This window comes from Osmerus eperlanus, chromosome 24 (genome assembly GCF_963692335.1).
Source record: "Osmerus eperlanus chromosome 24, fOsmEpe2.1, whole genome shotgun sequence".
Classification (NCBI taxonomy): Eukaryota; Metazoa; Chordata; class Actinopteri; order Osmeriformes; family Osmeridae; genus Osmerus; species Osmerus eperlanus.
The window spans coordinates 5,567,907-5,586,713 of NC_085041.1; the positions used below are offsets into that span (position 1 = coordinate 5,567,907).

Genomic DNA, 18,807 nt, shown 5'->3' on the forward strand with positions numbered 1-18,807 from the left:
ACAAATGTCAGTTAACATGTAGACTTGCCCCTTAATGCTCTCAAATGTTGGCTTGGCTGCAATACACATTTAGGAAGTTTGACAATTCTGTTTATAGTCTATTACAGCATATTGACACTTGCTCTATATGCTGACAAAGTACACAGGAAACAAGCTGAGATTTGTAGTTTATTTACATTTGACATTCTGCCTATAACACACAATTAAGCTCAATTATAAAATGTATTTTGCTGGACGTTTTTGCTTAAGTTTAAGGTCTTAGACGATTTACAACAGAAACTAGTATGTGTGCAACATGGACTTGGCGGGGGATCATTCTGTGAATCTCTTTCAGTCAAGACATGTAGAAGAAGGTAAGTAGTGTTTCATTTTGCGAGGCACCAATAAGAAGTGAGGACATCAGTAACGCGCTCTGTGGTTAATGCGACTGGGCGATGCTGGAGAAGTACTCCAGCATGTCCCTAATGGTGAAGTCCATGGTGATGCCAGACCCTGGGTAGCAGCGGCCAATCAGACCCTCGAAGTGCTTGTACTGGCGGATGAACTCATCCTGCATCGAGTGCCACACCACCTAGGGGACAGCGCAGGAAAATAGCAGGTGAGTCAAACCGGTCTCGCTCCTCAGGTGAGCTGAGCTAGTGTTGCTATTTCAGGGGCATATTATGTTCTGGTGCTAGTCAGTGTGTCTCACCTGCAGCAGGCTCTCCTCCTCACACAGATGCTTGTCCACCTTCCTGTACAGGTTGTCCAGGCCCTTCTTTACCTCCTTCCCAGGGTACTCCTTGATCACCTTCCTCAGCTCCTGCTTGTTGAAGGCCAGCTGGTAACTGACCTCCTCCTCACGCACGCCCTGGGCCACGCGCGCCTCCACGCCCTCGAAGAAGTGCTGCAACACGTGGACACGCTGTCAGTATGGCCATGGACCGTCCCCACCTCACCATCCCTGACCCCACCATCTCAACCTCACATTTCAGCCCCAGAACCCGGCCTTTACCATCCCAATTCCTGACCCCAACCTCACCCTCCCAACCCCTGACCTCCCTCTTACGTTGAGCTTCTCCAGCGGTTGTCCCAGGGAGTTGATGACGTAGGACCCCAGGTGGTCTGTGTACTTGTGCTTGGCCTCCTTCCTCTCGGCCTCCAGGCAGGAGATCTTCAGGCGCGACAGCGTGGAGAAGATGTGGTGGAAGTTCTCCATCATCACCACGTCACGTGGGGTCTTCTGGCTCTCATTGGCCACCTTCTCCACTGGGGAAAGACAGTGAGGTTATCACCATGGGCCATCAGCCAATCACATAGCACAGTGCAAAAAGAATGTCGTACCTATGTAATATTGCGGTTGAACATTTGTCCCACTGAAGTTTAGATGTACTGTGCCTGGTAAATACAGATCGTTCCTTAACTGACTGACAGCCCCAAAAAAACACAGCTAGAATTACACACTTCTAATCTTTGATTTGTTACAGTAAATTTACACTGTCGTTTTAGATCAAAGCGTCTGCTAAATTAGTAAAATGTAAAAACTCATTGTAAGCCATCTGTTATCATCATTGTAGTTTTTCATGCTCTATTTGTACATGTTTTTCAGGAAAACAATAATCCTCTCACCGTTCATGAAGACAGCTCTGATCAGCTTGACATAGGCCTTGTCCAGGTCACCGCGGCGCTCGGCGCTGCGGAAGATGGTCTCCGCCAGCTCGGCAAACTCCTCGAAGCCCGTGACGAACGGCAGGATCCCCACCTTGCTCTTCTTGGAGATCTTCACCTCCTCCATCTGACGGATCTGAACGGACTGCACAAGCACAACAAGCCAGGTGAAGGAGGGAGGATGAAGAGGGAGGGAGGGAGGATGAAGAGGGAGGATGAAGAGGGAGGGAGGGAGGATGAAGAGGGAAGGAGGGAGGGAGGATGAAGAGGGAAGGAGGGAGGGAGGATGAATGAAGAGGGAGGGAGGATGAAGAGGGATGAATGAAGAGGGAGGGAGGATGAAGAGGGAGGATGAAGAGGGAGGGAGGATGAAGAGGGAGGGAAGGATGAAGAGGGAGGGAAGGAGGGAGGGAGGATGAAGAGGGAGGGAAGGAGGGAGGGAGGATGAAGAGGTAGGGAGGATGAAGAGGGAGGGAGGTAGGGAGGATGAAGAGGGAGGGAGGGAGGATGAAGAGGGAGGGAGGGAGGATGAAGAGGGAGGGAGGGAGGGAGGATGAAGAGGGAGGGAGGGAGGATGAAGAGGGAGGGAGGGAGGGAGGATGAAGAGGGAGGGAGGGAGGATGAAGAGGGAGGGAGGGAGGATGAAGAGGGAGGGAGGGAGGGAGGATGAAGAGGGAGGGAGGGAGGGAGGATGAAGAGGGAGGGAGGGAGGATGAAGAGGGAGGGAGGGAGGATGAAGAGGGAGGGAGGATGAAGGCATGAAGATGAATGAGTACCGGACAACAACCCCCCCCCCCCCCCCCCCCCCTTCCACTCACGATGCATTTGTCGAAGTTCCTCTTGACGGTGACCAGCACGTTTCCCAGGGTGGTGCTGAGGTAGGAGGCCGGGTCCACGTTCTCTGCCGTCCACACGTGGTGACTCATCTTCACCAGCATGTACAGCGAGTGGAAGCTGTCGATCTTGTCGCCCAGGGCGATGAGGCTGTGGAGCTCCGTCTCGATGCTCTGGAAGATCTTGTTCATCATCAGGCGCACCAAGTCCTTCCTGGGGAGGAGAGGGGTGGGGTGAGAAAACATATTGTTGGGATGTTCTCAGTTGTTATTCAGTATCATTTCCCCTTATTCTTACTTCATTATATATAATATTGTGATGTGTACTAATGGTATTTCTTTATCTCATTTTAGATTGTTTATTAAAGGGATTGTTACAAATGACAAATAAACTTGAAACTTAAATTTACAAGGCATTAGAGTTTAAGAGTGAATGTGTCTCCTGCTGAGAGAGAGGGAGGGATGGAGAGGAAGACAGAGGGATGGAGAGACAGGGAAAGAGAGAGGGAAAGAGAGAGGGAAAGAGACTCACTCAGAAGACATGGAGTGTCTGTGCTCCCCGTGGGGAGCCATCCTGGAGGGCTGTCCTCCATCCAGCTCCTCGCCCTCGCCCTGCTGAAACAAGCACTCCCACATCAGCCACAGGACCACAACACTGATATCATGGAACTACATCAATACCCAGCTCAGCTTTAAGACATTTTAAGACCATCAAGACGGCTAGCGTTCCTGGAAATGAACGAGGGTACAACCTTTTTAGACCTGACTCCATGAAATTAAAGACCTCGGATGAAAATCTGGCCGTTTTTAAGACGGTTTCAGGCCTTAAATTTAAAGTTCATAATTTTAGACTTAAGACCCCGTGGAAACCCTGGGAGTAGGCATGTGGAAAGGCAGGAAGGGAACAATATCACTGGTTGAAAGTTTGGGTTGATACAATGCTAATGACGGACTGTGTCTGCAACTGATGGGGGGGATTATTGTACCCTCTGAAGGCACTGTCGCAGAGCTCACAATGAATATACAATAAAACAAATGTAAAAAGGAGAGCCAGTGGGTACCTGTGGCGCCACCTGGAGGGGTGGAGGGCTCTGCTGCAGCTTGAAGAACTTGCTGATGAAGTCTTGTTCTGCCAGACACAGAGGCTCCAGCTCACTGAGCACCTGCTCGAAGATCTGGAACCACACACACACACTGTACCATCAGGAACACACACTGTACCATCAGGAACACACACACACTGTAATATTATTGACACAGAGATAGGCACTGTAATATTAGTAAGACACACACACTTACATTAGTATCACACAGACGCACACTCCAATATTACCTTGTCAAACTTGGTCCTGTCGGCCACATCCAGGTCGGAGGCGGACATGTTGCCCATGTCGAGCAGGGAGGAGGACTGGGAGCGCCGGCTGTTGGAGCCCTGCACCGCCAGCTTGTTCAGGCTGGACGTGGAGCCGGTCAGCTTCCCGGAGCTGCCGTGCAGGCCTGGGGCAAGGAGGAGCACACACACACACAACTACTGGAGGAGGCCCCCCACACAGGCTGGAAGTGCAGGCGTGTTAGGCACGCGTGAATGAGCAATGTGTGGATGGGTTCTAGTACTGGGGTGAGTCGTGTTGACTGTATGGACAGCCTGCTTAAGGACAGGCTGGAGGGTGGCTATGTAGGAGGGGGGGGTCCTGGGGGGGGTCCTGGATGTGCAGCGACAGGACATCAGGGGTACGGATGGCAGTAGGTAGGAGCAGAGAGTAGGAAGGAGAGAGGAGCAAGAAGTAACATGAACACGCAGCAGGGAGTAGCGAAAAGTAGGGAGAGAGAGAGAAACGGGAAGGAGAGAAGTGGGGGGAAAGGGTTACAGGTGAGTTCCGGCGGAATACTTACTTTCCGTTTCCTGTTTGAGAGCGCTCTCTTTCCGAGGAAGCGTGGCTGTCAGCCGGTTAGCGAGGCAGGCGGCAGAGACACAGACGTTAAGACATGCAGCATGAGGACTCGGGAGGCCATGTTAAGAGGTCAGAGGTCACACTTGACATGCAGGGCAGACTGAGCTGACCTCTGGGCTGCTGCAGTGTGTGTACATCACGGTGTGGTGCAGAGATCACACACACACACACACACACACACACACACAGGCATTAAGAAGCCATGGAACAGAAGTTCAGACAGTCACACTGAGACAGAGAGGCACGGGAGCTTCAACATCAGGCACGATGTGTGAAACAGGGTCACAGCCACTTAAGTTATTAAACACAATCAAGTTCTTGCTTTTCCCAGCTGTGTATGGATACCACATTCATTGTTTTTTTTTCTTGTTTTTTTTCCCTCTTCTGTTTAGCACACACTTTTATAGCGATGAGCAGACGGGGGGGGATTTGAACCGACACCCTAATCAGAGTTCTAACCACTATACCCTACTAGCGAAACCCTCCCCCCCCCTCCAGTTCGTGGGAAACGTCAGAGCTCTTACCAAACTTCCCTTTCCCCTCCTTGGTCGTTCCCGCCATCTTGATCTTGGCGATCTCAAAGAAATCTTTGATTTCTCGTTCATAGAGTCTGCTCATGTAGTCAACGTACGTCTGGGGGGGGGGGAGAGAGAGAGAGAGAGAGAGAGGAGAGAAGAGAGTGCTTACATCTCCCAGTAGGAGTGAAGCCAGCTGGAGGCCATCTTTACTTTTCAAAATTATATAAAAACGGGGAAAAGGGGAGTGGTTTGTGGAGCGCAGGAGTTGAAAATAGTACAACTTGACTGGATGTAAGTGTGTGTGCGTGTGTGTGTGCGTGGGCGTGAGGGCAGGGGGCGCGAGGGTGTTGCTCACCCTGGACAGGCCCTCGTACTTCTCCCTCTGGGTGGTCTTCAGCCACTCCATGAGCTTGGCGTAGCGCAGCAGCTCCCTGTGCAGAGGGCTGTGTTTGGGCAGCAGCAGCTCGGCCGTGTGCTGGGTCAGGCTGGAGCTCTGGTCGTGGCCCTGGAGACACACACACACACAGCGTCAACACACACACACTATCAACAACACAGTCAGCACACAAGCAAACATCCTCAACACACACACCCTATCAACAACACAGTCAGCACACAAGCAAACATCCTCAACACACACACACTATCAACAACACAGTCAGCACACAAGCAAACATCCTCAAGACACACACACCATCAGCACACATACATACACCATCAAGACCTGCACCCTCAATGATTCATGTGAGGACATCTTATGCAAGGGTGCCAACCAGGTGAGATCACTGTAGCTTGAGGCAGTGTGGTCAACATCACCACTAGAACAGGTTAGTATCAGATGTAAATCTGCATGTCACAAACAGAGAAATCTCCCACAGCAGAAACTCAGATGATCACATCACCACGCTCTCCGCTTGTCTGCTGCTACACAGCCTAGCACAGCTGCTACATGCAGGCAGAGGGGAGGACAGCAGCCTGGAGCCAGAGGGGTCAGGGGTCATGAGGGTCAGTCTGAGAGAAGAGGTGAGTAGGGATCAACGCACTCCATGCACTCTCTAGCCAGCATTCTTGAGGACCAAACAAAGGGCTTGAAAAAGTCAGACTGGTGAGTTGGGGTAGAGGGGAGGGGTCAGAGGTTAGAGAAGGAGGGCGGGGGTTCAGGGTGGTTGCTGTGAGGGTACTCACTGGAAGAGACAGACAGGAAGACCTATAGAACTGAGGGATGGTCATTTTGAAGTGACTGAAGTGGTTGAACTGACAGAGAGAGAGACAGAGCAGTGAGGTCTTTACAGAGCAGTGAGGTACAGACAGAGGGACAGAGCGAGGTACTGACAGAGCAGTGAGGTACTGACAGCAGTGAAGTAACTGACAAGAGGGACAGAGTGAGGTACTGGCAAAGCAGCGTGATACTAGCAGAGCAGGGCTGGCAAAGACCAGGGTCTTGCTGGTTCTGACGATAGTACAACAGTGACCAGTGTGTTGGGCACAGACTTGGCACTCGGAGATGCCACTGAAACAAAAGGCGCGTCATTGGTCGCCACGGACGCTGGGTTACCTGGTGAACGAAGACGTTGTTGAGGTGGTTGGTGAGGCGCCGAGCGAAGGTGTCCCTGAGGTCGGAGAACAGCTGCTGCTGCTGCTTTACTGCCATCAGCTTCTCATGGCCTACACACACACACACACACCAGGGTCAGTATCAAGTGAAAGCCGTGGGTCCGATTAAAAAACGTCTACACACAAAACATACACAATTGCACACACCCTACATAAGCACGCCCTGCATAAGCACGCCCTACATAAGCACGCCCTACATAAGCACGCCCTACATAAGCACGCCCTACATATGCACGCCCTACATAAGCACACCCTACATAAGCACGCCCTACATATATCCACACCTGGTCTGAGTGCCACATTCATGCATTGCAGCAGGGCCTCGGAGGCGTTGATGCAGGCCTCGATGCCCTTGGGGGAGGACAGGTCCCCGTCCTGCAGCGCTCGCACGTGGCCCTTCGACAGGTCCATGTAGTTCTGGGGGCGTACAGGACAGAGACACTTGCACTCAGCTCCTCTGGTAACCCTAGTAACGCCTCTGGGTAACCCCGGTGACCCCCGGTAAACCCCCTCCTCACCACCAGGAACTGGATCTCGTCCAGCAGCTTGCCGTTGTTGGTGTTGCTGATCTGGATGAGGAGGTTGCTCTGGGAGATGTGGTCCATCTGCTCCTTGACGCTCTGCAGCATCTCCTCATAGCTGCTCAGCTTGCCCTCGATGGTGTCCACCTCCGACAGTGCCTCGTCCAGAAGCTGCATCAAGATATTCACCTGCTTCTCTGAGGCCATGATGGACTGGATGTTGGCCTGGCAGAGGAGACAAGATTGGGTGTTTACTATTTGATCCAAACTGACATTCAGATATTAGCATACAGAAAGTACGGCTTTGGGGGGAAAAAACGTTTCTAAAAGGTTTGAATGTTTTCTACCAAATGTTTTTGAAAGGTTCCAAAAATATTTGCGAAAAAAGGTTTTGAAAAAAAGTTTAGAAAGGTTCGAAAAATATTTGGGATTCTTATTCAAAAATAGGTTTGCATCATTGATAACCAGGAAGTGCGGGACTGGTGCATTTCCTGTCTCTGTCCGCTCCACTCACCCCATCCAGCACCTGCAGCTCCCTGGACAGCTTCTCAGCGAAGGCCTCGGCGTTGGAGATGGCGTACTCACACACGTCCATCATGCCCTCGATGTCCTGCTCCTCTCTGGCGTTCAGCTCCTGGTAGTCGTCCAGCGCATCCTCGTCTCCCCCGGCAACACTCTGGCTCTCCCCGCTGGGGACGGATTCTAAACCAGGAAGTGGAACACCGGTGAGCAGGAAGTGGGACGTGGGAAGCAGGACGTAGTCAATGGAGTCTGGGTTAGCAGGGGGTGGGCAAGATTCTGAGCCATGTGCGCTCACAAATGCAGAAAAACGCTTTCACAATCAAACAAATGGGGATGAATTCTAAAAACGAAAAAGATTAAAAAATAAAATAGTTAACATTCACTCACACCACACACAAGGAGCAGCATCAGTCTCTCATTAACGGGAGGAGGAAGAGGGGAACGCAAATAAAAGCCAAGAGAACGGGATGAGGAGGAAACAGGAAACAAGGGAGTTTCTACCAACCTTCAGCTTTAGGAAGCTCTGGCCAGAGAGTGTGAAAGAGAAGAAGAGTGAGAATAGAGAGGTTAGCAGAGAGCGTCACCCCACAGGTCTGCGTGCATACAGGTGTTTCAAGGATCAGGCTTTCACATTAATGCCGGGGACTGCATAGATAATCGCTAATGCTACGCTAAGCTCTGGTCCAAACATGCACAACTGTGTGTGTCCTGGGGAGGTATACCGTTAAGACTCTGACAGATAACGTATTCACTTAGCAGATGCTTTTATCCAGACATACAGGTGGGGATTTGAACCTGCGACCTCTTGATCTCCAGTCAGCTCTACCGCTGAGCTACACCCATCCCCAGGTATAGACCCACTAGATAACCATAGTGGGGTCAGTCCCCTCTCGTCAAGGACAACAATGCGGCTAAGAGTTCAAAGGTCAGAAAGGAAGCTTTAGCAGCCTGCCTGCACGCACACACGCACGCACACACACACACACACAAGCAAACAGGACAGGGGTTCTGCTCCGACGGGCAGGGTCCACACACCGTCCAGCCCTGCGCCCAGGCGCCCCTGCCTACCTTCCAGCAGCTGGGGGCTGACGTTCACAAACTCCACCTTCTTCCTCAGGTAGCGCTGGTTCAGCTTCCAGATGCAGGATATGAAGGAGTTTTTCTCGGCCGTGCTGCTGGCCACCCACTTGTACACCTTCTCGAAGTGAAGGTCGAACTCCGGGTTCTCCTGAGGCGACAAGCGCGCCGCAGGGAGAGAACGTAGGGATGAGGGGGCGTGGGAGATAGAACGGAGAATGGGTGGAGGGTTCGGGGAAGATATTTACGATGATGGAATGTATCCATTTAGCAGATGCTTTATCCAAAGTACATGGGGGGAATTGAACCGGTGACAACTTGATTTGCAGTTACACACTTCAGTTGTACACCATTCTCTACCACTGAGCTACACTCATCTCATCCTGTTACGACACGCCCACTCGCAGCAGGTCAGCACATTCATCTGCAGAGGACTTCCTGTAGTTAACCTCACACTTCCTGTAGCTGTCCTTGTTGGAGTCTTCTCACACAATTTGACATGAAAAATGTATTTCGTCTAGTGAAATTATACACGATGACAATCCACTATGAAGACCACAATAATGCATTCAGTGAGCCAAAACGGACCCTATGTCGGTGTCCATGAGCAAATAACTTCCTCAAAATACTAAAAAGCTCCTGGGTCATCAACAGACCTGGCTCATCTTACATATATTGATCCCAGGCCTGCACTTATTCTAGCATGGTGGTTAGGTCAACAGGAAGGGAAGTTGACCTTTGACCTAAGTTCAATACATCTTATATTGGTTCTAGAAGCTGACCTTGCTGGAATCTTTGGCGTCCACCTCTGTCAGGTCTCTCAGCTCCCAGGCCATCTGGCGCTTGTAGAAGTCTCCTTTGTCTGACTTCTTCACTTTCACAACCTTCACTTGAACAGGCCTCTCTGTCGTCACTGCCGCACAAAAATAAAAACCATCATTTAAAACAGTTGGGAAAGGGAAAAAAATACGCATTTACCGTGAACTGTACCGTTCCCGTTATTTAAACCCATGAGCAGTAAAAGTTGACGGCACACGTGTACTCCACCAGGAAATTATCTAATTACTCTGGATTTGATGGGAATTCAACTGTTTAGGATGGTCGCAGAGGCACACCTGTTGCACACAGGAAGCAGTTCTTCTTCTTCTTCCCCGCCTTGCAGACATTGACGATGCTGAGGAGCCGCTCATCATTGGGCGTGAAGATGTCCCTCTGGAGAGCGTGCTTGATGGCTGTCATTGTGGTTCCTGAATCATGCAAACACAAGACGCACTTAACGCCGCCATAACGGCACATCACTGTCAGTTAACTACCATAAACATGACCGGTTGTTATGAATTGTGTGAAACCTTGAGGCTGTTGTAGCTAGACCTCAGCGGAAACATTTATCAAAGCTCTAGCTAACCCACTAACGGCCAAAGCTGTTCTTTCCTATAATTGACTGGTTCCTAGCTACTTAGGTCAAGACTGTTGATAAGCAGACTAGTATACCCGCTCCCAAACGTGTTATCAAGCTCGTTAGCTAGCCGGATAGCTACATCGACCAATTGTTATTTTATCAAGCTGCTAAGTGCTATAACGTGCTGGAAGAGTAGCACATCTTTCGCACTTCAGAATGTCAGACCTCCAAACGCAAATGGCTTCAATCGGAGTACAGTAGCCTAGCTCTAATTTCATCCTACGGAATGGCACTACTAGCCTGCTACTGTAGCGAGCTAGATTCCAACCTAACGAGACTTGCTCAGTTTTATGCACTATACTTACATGAAATTACTCACGAATAGAGAACGTAAATCAGAGTGGAACGTCTGCTTTCATCTGCTGTTTGTTCCCATGTAAAGATGTTACGTCTTCTTCACAGTAGGAAAATAAAATATATTAGATTGGTAAACAGTCCCTCATCTCTGCCCTGCCCTGCCCTTCCCCTCAGCTTCCTGTTTCCGCTCGTTAAGGTTTGTTTCCGCATATGACGGACGTGTCATGTGATCGCTGATTTATTTATTTATTTGCGCCGCAGCCAATTACAATCTCAGTTCCCTTTCTGACTTTATCGGGCGTCCCAGGAGTAACATTAACATCCCCACATAAAGGAACATGAATAACGTCGCTGCAGTTTATTACTGTTTTTCTATCTCTTGAGATGGTGCAAAGTGCCCGTGGCATTCTTTAAAGTGTCGAGCAACCTTTCCAGAGCCACGAACAGGGCACACTTCTCACGTTCACAGCCCAGTTACTCCGCAAGGAAATTACACAACTCATTGCCTCGGTTGAGGCTGGGCACAGGCTAGGACGGCAGGGGGCATCAGGACTGTGCTGTCGACCGCTGGGAGACCATGGAAGCCATGCACTATTAGTTCGCCCACCGGACTCTCTCTCTCTCTCTCTCTCTCTCTCTCTCTCTCTCTCTCTCTCTCTCTCTCTCTCTCTCTCTCTCTCTCTCTCTCTCTCTCTCTCTCTATGTCCGTTTAATTAAGGCTGATCAGGTCAGTGCAAGGCAGAAGCTCTGGTGGAAGTGCTATATTACAACTTGTAATAGTAACAGAAGCATGTCACCACCAGTTTGTTGTACACCCTACCACGCCTTGTAATGCATCTCAGCAGAAGAACCCAAAACACAAGGAATAAAACAGCATTTTTCTTCACTTGTACCCTTAGCTCAATGGCGGAGCCAGGGGGTGGCCGGGGGTGGCCACGGCCACCCCCCGTAGAATCTCGGCCACCCCATTGGCCACCCCAAGCACCACATCAGAGCGGTTAAAAGTTTTGACGGCTGTGGAAAAATGCGGAACCTTTCTCGCACCGCTAGTACACTGTCTGACCCTTTAGCCACGCGCAGCGCGCACACATCCTGTATTTGAATTAAACGGCTCAAGCATGGCCTGAGAATGCCTGTTACCACCTGACGCTTCGACCGGCACCTGCGGCTAAGTGAAGAAACGCAAAACAGAAAGGTATGATATCATAATGGATGTTGTTTTTGTCTTCTAATAACTGTGACTATCCCACCCATGACTATCTATTTTGCGAAGTTTAGAAGCAAGCTAGATCGGAGGAGAACATAGTAAACTGTTAAAATTGCTATATGCTATGCTGTATTTGATAACTACGTTGCCAGAACGTGTTATGATTGTGTCAGGTATATACAGTATGCATTTTGGATAGGTGTCATTAAAGAGGGAAAAATAATGAAGAGGAAGAAGGCAGACATAGCGTCCTTCTTCAGGGCAAGTGGAAAGAAGACAGCTAAGGCAAAGAATGAGGATGAGATGGAGAAAAAACAGGCAGAGAGTGAGGATGAGGAGCCCCCAGAGAGCAGCAACTTAAATGGACCTCCAGGTATACAGTATAGAGACTCACATATAGTACAGCTTGATATGATGTTATCTTATTTACAATTGGCTTAAAGTGTGTCTATTCATATACAGGTCAGGTTGAAAGTGCATTGTAAAACATATCAGTTAGTTTTTTCATTACATTAAAGTATGGCATATTTGTATTTGCTACCCAGAGACACTTTCACTAATATTATACTTTAGCTTATAGTGTGTTTGTTAAACACTATATAGCATGCATTATAAAACCTTTAGGAAAATTACCTGTACACCTTATTGTAATTATTTTAGATGTTTCTGAAAGATTGATTGAGAGCAGGACAGAAGAGTCCTCCCTGAGGAGTGGCCCCAGTGGATCCCCAGGTAAATTGTCAATCTTACATTACAAAAAAAAACACAAATAGCAATCGCTAAATCAACACAGTTTAAAACCAAGTATGAATACAGAATAAGTGTATTCTTTTTTTTCACCTGAATTCCGAATAATGTTGAGATGTTTCCTATATGTGTCTAAAATAGCTCTGCATCGCCTGGTGAGACACATGCTTGCCACCCAAAAATTATCACTGGCCCCATCCTGGCCACCCCAATGGAAATTCCCTGGCTCCGCCACTGCCTTAGCTGTCCTCAGAGAACAACACAACATTTCCAATGCAGCCAATGTCAGCAGGGGGTGCTGTTTACAGCCTGTAACGTTGACACAGACCACAGCAGGCCTGAGTTCCTGCCGCAATATGACATTGAAAACGTGGCATATAATATTACATTTTGTTTTTTCTCCAAAGGCACAATAGGTCTGTTTGTAAGCCAAACCCACAAATACCCTTTCCTGGAATTGGTGCTTGCCTCTTTGTGTTCATGGAAAATGTAGCCTTTTTAATGTGCATGCTCACAGCCCACACACTTCCTCAGCTATTAGCTGTCATCGACGCATGTTCCCTCCGTGCCACAGCGGTCATGTTTCGCAGACTGGTCCTGTTGTTTTGGTATTTTATCTCACTGTCCACATATTTATATATTTTAAGAATGTCAAGGGAAGATGTCAATGCCTACGTAGGCCCGCTATGGCAAAGTGTTGACACAAAAACAATAACCTCTAGCTGCTTAGATCACAATCAATGCAGTACACCGCAAGCCTTGAGGAAAGTGAGAACGCAGCATCGGCATGTGTGAAGACCTTCCTGGCTTTTCCACCTTGGGTTGGGTTTCCAAGTGTGAGGTACTGAGGTTGAGCTCCACACTGGTGACTGCAGAACACCTCAGGGAGTGGGAAGTTCCTGGGAGTGAATCTGTGGCGTGAGGGGGGGACTCCCTCACCGCATAGCTGCTGACGTGCAGATGTGACTTGCAAACTAAAAGGCTTTTCGCGCGGAAGCATCCTGGGAAAACAACGTTGTCTGCTTAATCTGCTTTGACATTCACAGTGAATGAAAGCAGTGACATCTTTTCTATTTGCGATTACGATCAGAAAGGTTTTCAAAATATAAATATTTTGCCTGTTGCTATCAGGTTGACATTTGGCGTGGCCCTTAAATATGCTTAACTGTCTTACTGAATTGGAGCTGTGTTCTAACCATGTGTGTTTGTGATGTGAGGATAAAGACCATGTAGGAGTAACGGGAGACTGTGATGGCTTCCCTTTCTGGTCATCTGTGTGTTTGTACACACTGTGAGTCATAACACAGCAGCTGCTTTAGGAGTGCTCACGCATTGTTTATTTGGACTCTGAAGTCTAGTTTTGAAGCCACAAAGGTACACAGTATCACATCCATAGTGAGCAACGGAGGATTGTGCTCCCTGAACTCAATTTTCACTTCAAGGGTCCTTTGGGCGTGACCTTTGCCCCCCCCCCCCACGGTGTGGAGGTGGCCAGGATTCCCCTGATGGGCCGGCCAGCTCGTTACCCAGACGGCAGAGTTGTGCATGTGAACAATGCCGTGACCTGCCGCAAATAGGAAACATCCTGAGAGCCACAACAACCAGGAGGGGTAATAGCAGTTGTTTAACTGGGTGCTTCAATTCAACTTCACTATGTGCTTCAATCTTCACGACTCCGAGCCACAAGGGTGGTCCTTGGTCTTAACCACGAAACTACACTTCAACAAAAACATGCTGGATCTCGCAAACACAAGTTAACATGACAGGAGTGGCAATGTTGTCAAGAAGCGTGTTGAACAGAGCTTTTCAGTTGTAGTGTGTGTGTCTGAGTTTGTAATCGTGGTGTGTATGTAGTATGGTGTACTTGTAATTGTAAGCTGAAAATGATGGGTGTAAATTTACTACAAATGTAGCTTCCATCTGCAACACTGTAGAAAAGATGATGATAAGCAATTAACGAAGCAAAAAAAACAAATTACACAGGAAATATGAAAGCCGTTGCTATTAGAGCTGGCGCTCATGGACTCCACGGGCGATTAGGGAAAATTTGGTTGATTATACGAATCCCTTTTCCACACTGCAGCAGCTATATGAGAGGAAGATTTTCAATGTGTTACTGTTTCAAATTTTAAATTATTCCATCAGCACATTATCAAAACGAGTTACAAAGTAAAAGTTAGGATTCAGTAGCCCGAATTCACTACCCTCATGGTGAATGCTTTTATTTGTTTTAACATGTGTGGCAGACAGCGCAGAGAGACAAACAACAGACAGACAGCTCTACACAGCAGACAGCTCTACACAGCAGACAGCTCTACACAGCAGACAGCTCTACCTATAAAGCACACAGACAGATCTACCTACACAGCAGAGAGACAGCTCTACCTATACAGCAGAGAGACAGCTCTACACAGCAGACAGCTCTACCTATAAAGCATACAGACAGCTCTACCTACACAGCAGACAGCTCTACCTGCACAGCAGAGAGACAGCTCTACACAGCAGACAGCTCTACCTATAAAGCATACAGACAGATCTACCTACACAGCAGACAGACAGCTCTACCTGCACAGCAGACATACAGCTCTATCCCCACAGCAGACAGACAGCTCTACACAGCAGACAGCTCTACCTGCACAGCACACAGACAGCTCTACACAGCAGACAGCTCTACCTACACAGCATACAGACAGCTCTACCTGCACAGCAGACAGACAGCTCGACACAACAGACAGCCCTACACAGCAGACAGCTCTACCTGCACAGCAGACAGACAGGTGTACCTACACAGACAGACAGCTCTAGGGGGAAGAGTGAACTGGGGGTGGGACACCATGGAAAGAGCAAAGAAATCTCAGCCACTAGCTTCTTCATCAAGTAAAATAATATGCTTTCTCCTGTTACAATTTTACAGTGCCCCTTATGAATCTGTGATGTGCAATAGAACGATGAATGAGCAGGAAACCAGAACAGCAATCTGTTAGCAGACATCTTAAACATACGTTTTTTTGTAAATGGAAGGTAGAGCAGGTGTCCTTGCTGGGTGACCCAGACGGTTTTCGGACGGTAGGGATATTCCTGTCTAATAAGACCCATGTCATTAGCATATCAAGTAGGATTAATGAAGAAAGGTTAAACAACAGAGAGTCTATCACCCTCTGTGAAAGTCACACTGGATATTGTGGGGCTCAGAGCCCTCCCCAGCAACGAGGAGACAATGACGGCTCAATTACTGGTGTTGAACATCAACATTAACACTTCATAAGGAGGGGCTTTTCCACTGAGGAAACAGAAGACAGGATAATTACACATCCTCTCAGGGCTCTGGTGCACGAGCCTCATACAGCTGGTGCACAATCCTTGATTTCCCTCATTTGTCCAATTTGGAGTTGTAGTCGCACTCTTTTATCATATTGATAAGGTTAATGACGTTCCTTTGGAACGGGAAAAACCTGTCAGTGATTACTGTTTTGTATATTTTCATCAAATGTTTTAGGTAAACAAGAGGTGAGTAAACTGGTCATATATTTTACAGTGTGTCTAATCACTGTACTGCAACCTTTCCTGGCGCTCCAGTTTGAAGCTTAGCCTAGTGTAGTTAAGGTCAACGTGCTTGCCTTAATTAGCTTTCATGATACACCAGAGACAGTAACGAACTGTCTATCCCATTGGGACTCATCTCAAACAAGCCAATTAGGACTGGGCATGCAAATGCCACTGTCACGGCCACAGCCGTGCCGCCCCCCCCCCCGGTTTCAGTTTTTTGCCCTGCCCTAGTGTTTCCCTGTCATTGTCTTCATCTGTTCTCGTTAGCGTTATTGTGTCCACCTTTTGGTGGACACAATACACAGAACCGTTTGGTTCTGTGTATTTAGGTTTCTGTTTTGTGTCCAGTCTTTGTCTTGTCCTTACCATACCTGTCCGTGGGAGTACCCTATCTGTTCCCGTTTTGAGAAAATAAAACCCTTGTTTCTGCCATGCCTGCCGACTCCCCTGCATTTGGCTCCAACCCCACCTCACGCCGCGACAGCCACTCTAAACCCTCCCTACCCCCAATTTAAATTGCAACACAATCATCAACTCTGAAATGTCGTGACATTTCGACACTGTATGAGTTTTTACAAGTAAGATTTGAAAAAACTAAATATCTGTTTGCGTCCCATATGATGACAAAACGTTAAAAAAAATTAATTAAAAAGTGTGTCCCACATGTTGAACATGGAGCAGAGATGCCCACAAACATACACTAAAGTGAGGTTGATTTTGCTGTGGACTGCATTAGCGACATTGTTAAATTCGAACAGTCATTGAAATAAAGCTGTAAGAATTAAATGGAATTAAATTAGAGAGAGAGTAGAGAAAGGGAGAGAGGGAGGTAGAAAAAGGGAGTGAGAATGAGAGAGTGAGAATAAGGGAGAGAGAGAGAGACACAGAGAAAGGTAGAGGGACAGAGAGAGAGAGACACAGAGAAAGGTAGAGGGACAGAGAGAGAGATTAATTTAGGAGGGGAGTGATGAGAGGAAGCATTGACAGGAGGTCGTTCATCACAGAACTTCTGGTCCACGCCTTGGTAGCAGCTCTCAGGGTCACAGCAATGTCATCGCCAGGGTCACAGCATCAAGAGTCTTGCAAGCAGCAGTCTTCTGCTTTCCCTGCTACTGTTGTATCTTCTCAGGGTCACATGAGTATGCAGGCAGGCAAGGAGTACGCACTGAGTACACACTCATACATCCGGTTCTCACTACAGAGTATCTTCACGGACCTGTCTGCACTGGGTGGGCTTTCTCTGATGGTTTGTGACGCACACCGACAGGCTACCGTGCGGAGCTGTGAAACAAGGCTGTAATCATAATATATATTGGGGAACACACATCCCCCCAATATTCAAATCTGGTCAAAATGTCCCCCCCCCCCAATATTTTGATCTAAAAATATAAATACAAATATAAATGTGCTACGCTACGAAAGGCAACCACGCAAGCTGTCCGAAATTATCATTAAAAAAATATTTCGTCCCCCCCAATGTTGACTCCATTGCTACGGCCTTGCTGTGAAACATCTGCGTCCTGATTGGCCTCACGCATTCCTACGCACCCAAAAGTTGAGCTTTTCTCACCTTTTGTACATTTTTAAGGATTGAAAAAAATAAAGTCTGCGGATGTTTTGAAACTTGAAGTCAAATGCACTCGAATTTAGAAATAAAAAATGAAATACACAGCGAGGAATACGCATGCAGTGAGGAAGGGTACTTAGGAAGGTACTCACCATTAACCAAGCATGTGGCATGCGGACAGACTGACATCACTGTTATGTATTCCACAATTATATACAACACTTACACACTGAATTGATACGTACAGCATACCACAATTCACCATAATGTACGTCTGTGCTCAAATGTCTTTGTGCCATGTCTCTTGACGCAGTCCACATTTGCAGTCTCTCCCCCATTTTCCTCAGAGATCGTGTCACCATATCCTCACTGTGTTATGAATGTGACAAACTACAACTGCTGTATCCATTACCGTCAAGGCGAAGATCCCCAAGGTGCACGACAAATGCAGGTTGTCACAAGTAAGATAGTAGAACATTGCATGTGTTAGTCACACTGTCACAGTCAGACCGCTCACGGACAGCATGGTGGGTGATGGAAACCTGGTACACAGGCTCTACGGACTGTGATGAGCCTGCAGGGTCTAGCTGTGAGGCCTGCAGGGTCTAGCTGTGAGGCCTGCAGGGTAGCTGTGAGGCCTGCAGGGTCTAGCTGTGAGGCCTGCAGGGTCTAGCTGTGAGGCCTGCAGGGTCTAGGGGTGAGGCCTGCAGGGTCTAGCTGTGAGGCCTGCAGGGTCTAGCTGTGAGGCCTGCAGGGTCTAGCTGTGAGGCCTGCAGGGTCTAGGGGTGAGGCCTGCAGGGTCTAGCTGTGAGGCCTGCAGGGTCTAGCTGTGAGGCCTGCAGGGTCTAGCGGTGAGGCCTGCAGGGTCTAGCTGTGAGGCCTGCAGGGTCTAGCTGTGAGGCCTGCAGGGTCTATCTGTGAGGCCTGCAGGGTCTAGCTGTGAGGCCTGCAGGGTCTAGCGGTGAGGCCTGCAGGGTCTAGCTGTGAGGCCTGCAGGGTCTAGCTGTGAGGCCTGCAGGGTCTAGGGGTGAGGCCTGCAGGGTCTAGCGGTGAGGCCTGCAGGGTCTAGCTGTGAGGCCTGCAGGGTCTAGGGGTGAGGCCTGCAGGGTCTAGCTGTGAGGCCTGCAGGGTCTAGCTGTGAGGCCTGCAGGGTCTAGCTGTGAGGCCTGCAGGGTCTAGCTGTGAGGCCTGCAAGGTCTATGGGCTGTCCAGCTCACAGTCCAGCTATGGTAGAACACAGTATGAAATAAGAAAGGCTCTTTCCTGGAGGAGCACCAGCCTCCTTCTCCCCCTCTACACA

General features: G+C 48.7%; 1 protein-coding gene across 9 annotated transcripts; it reads right to left on the reverse strand.

Annotated features, from left to right (window-relative positions):
- Window positions 1-155: 155 nt before the first annotated feature.
- exoc1 (exocyst complex component 1) lies at window positions 156-10,629 on the reverse strand. Of its 9 annotated transcripts, none has more exons than XM_062450556.1 (20): window positions 10,449-10,628; window positions 9,800-9,931; window positions 9,467-9,597; window positions 8,676-8,835; window positions 8,113-8,130; window positions 7,600-7,787; window positions 7,083-7,310; window positions 6,849-6,981; window positions 6,506-6,615; window positions 5,306-5,455; window positions 4,957-5,065; window positions 4,374-4,418; window positions 3,814-3,977; window positions 3,542-3,655; window positions 3,013-3,095; window positions 2,466-2,694; window positions 1,609-1,792; window positions 1,049-1,248; window positions 692-886; window positions 156-571 (listed from the first exon to the last, which is right to left on the reverse strand). In XM_062450556.1, the coding sequence occupies exons 2-20, from the start codon at window positions 9,921-9,923 to the stop codon at window positions 419-421; spliced, it is 2,718 nt and encodes a 905-aa protein (XP_062306540.1). In that variant the 5' UTR covers window positions 9,924-9,931; window positions 10,449-10,628; the 3' UTR covers window positions 156-418. The 9 variants fall into 9 exon arrangements, with proteins under 9 accessions (XP_062306540.1, XP_062306542.1, XP_062306538.1 ...); XM_062450558.1 differs by having other exon boundaries at window positions 3,013-3,092; window positions 9,751-9,931; XM_062450554.1 differs by having other exon boundaries at window positions 9,751-9,931.
- Between the last annotated feature and the right edge of the window lie 8,178 nt (window positions 10,630-18,807).